This window comes from Borostomias antarcticus, assembly GCF_949987555.1.
Source record: "Borostomias antarcticus genome assembly, chromosome: 25".
Classification (NCBI taxonomy): domain Eukaryota; kingdom Metazoa; phylum Chordata; class Actinopteri; order Stomiiformes; family Stomiidae; genus Borostomias; species Borostomias antarcticus.
Window position 1 is genome coordinate 6,965,622 of NC_140258.1, and position 1,359 is coordinate 6,966,980.

The 1,359-nt window shown below is 49.8% G+C and overlaps 1 protein-coding gene across 1 annotated transcript in view; it reads right to left on the bottom strand.

The window, feature by feature from the left end:
- Positions 1-777: 777 nt before the first annotated feature.
- cxcl12a (chemokine (C-X-C motif) ligand 12a (stromal cell-derived factor 1)) overlaps positions 778-1,359 on the bottom strand; it is a gene marked incomplete at its 3' end in the record, with an annotated part of 6,446 nt that continues 5,864 nt past the window's right edge. The window contains exon 4 of the mRNA XM_084458851.1: positions 778-855. Within this exon, the coding sequence (XP_084314977.1) occupies positions 828-855 (28 nt within the window). The remainder of the gene's footprint in view (positions 856-1,359) is intronic.

Here is a 1,359-nt window from a genome sequence, read left to right on the forward strand (position 1 = left end):
AATCCAGATGTTTTTGAATTCGCAAAGAGACCAAAAATTCCATTACCACCCACACCCCCTCTACACACACACACACACACACACACACACACACACAGTGGTCAAACCAGGTCCCAACATCAGAACCACACAGAGATCCTCCAGAGCTGCCTGCCCGTCGGTAGCTCCAAGCCTTCCACGACAACAACAAGGCCCTAATTGGCTACACTCTTAACTTCACAGTGTAATTGTCTTGGAACGGTTGCCTATGTCAGCATGCCACCCATTAAAATTCACAACACCGCGGTGCCCCGTTAACCGGAAACAATTTGCCAAAACTCTCAAGTCTCCGGTCACCCAAACAAAAGCTGCTCGGAGAAACAGAACGCAGACTCTGACGTCACCGTATATGTGGTACTGCTTGTTGTGATGACCTCCTCCTTCACCTCCATTTCACAACACCTGAATGACAGAGACCCTCGGGGGGGCAGGGGGGCAGCTCCAAAAATAGTTTTTTTCTGACGATGAAGACATAGAGTAATAAAAAGGTATATATACAACATCACATAGATATAAAAACATACACTCGGACAGATATAAATGCACACCTTTGTGCTAACAGGAGTGTCTATATGGTGGTGGTGGGGGTGTGTGTGAACAGCCAGACTGAGGAGGTGGGGGGGTCAGAGGTGGCGGGGGGGGGGGGGGGGGTCGTTGGCCGGTTCCGTGCGGTAGGCGGGATAAGTGCTGTTCAGCATGGCGGAGTACACGTTACACGTTACATATCTGTGTTGATAGGCGGGAAAATCCTCAGTCGTCCATCTTGCTGACTCTCTCTCTCTCTCTCTCTAGTTGGCCTGTTTGGATTTCTTCATCCTGGAGGAAGAGAGGAGCACAGTTAGTAGCGGCACGCAATCACAGACACACCGAACCCTGGCTCGATGTGAGCCACAGCTAATGTGACTGACGCAGACGCTGACACGGGGAGTGATTGGACGGCATTAAGCGCAGGTAAAAATGGCCGCAGACGCAATGAGAGCGTTTGAGAGAGCCAGAGGCGGCCGGCTTGTGATTCGAACATACGGTTGTGATTTCTCCTTGTTCCCCGCGCTCTGGCTGGGAGGTCAGGCATCTGCGCTCTGGTCAGTAAACAGCCAGTAGTTATTGATGTGTCTTTGTAGAAGGCAGAGCAGCAGCCTCCCAGAGTTCGAGCTGCCTCTCGCTTCCAAACATTCCCATATTTTTTATTTTATTTCATCGTTATTGAACCAGGCAAGCCATAAAGAACTACTTTTTATTTGCAACAGCGGCCATTGCTGGTTCTGCTGTTACTACAATACACAGCCAAGTACGTCTACTTAACTTTAAAATCTGCTGGGC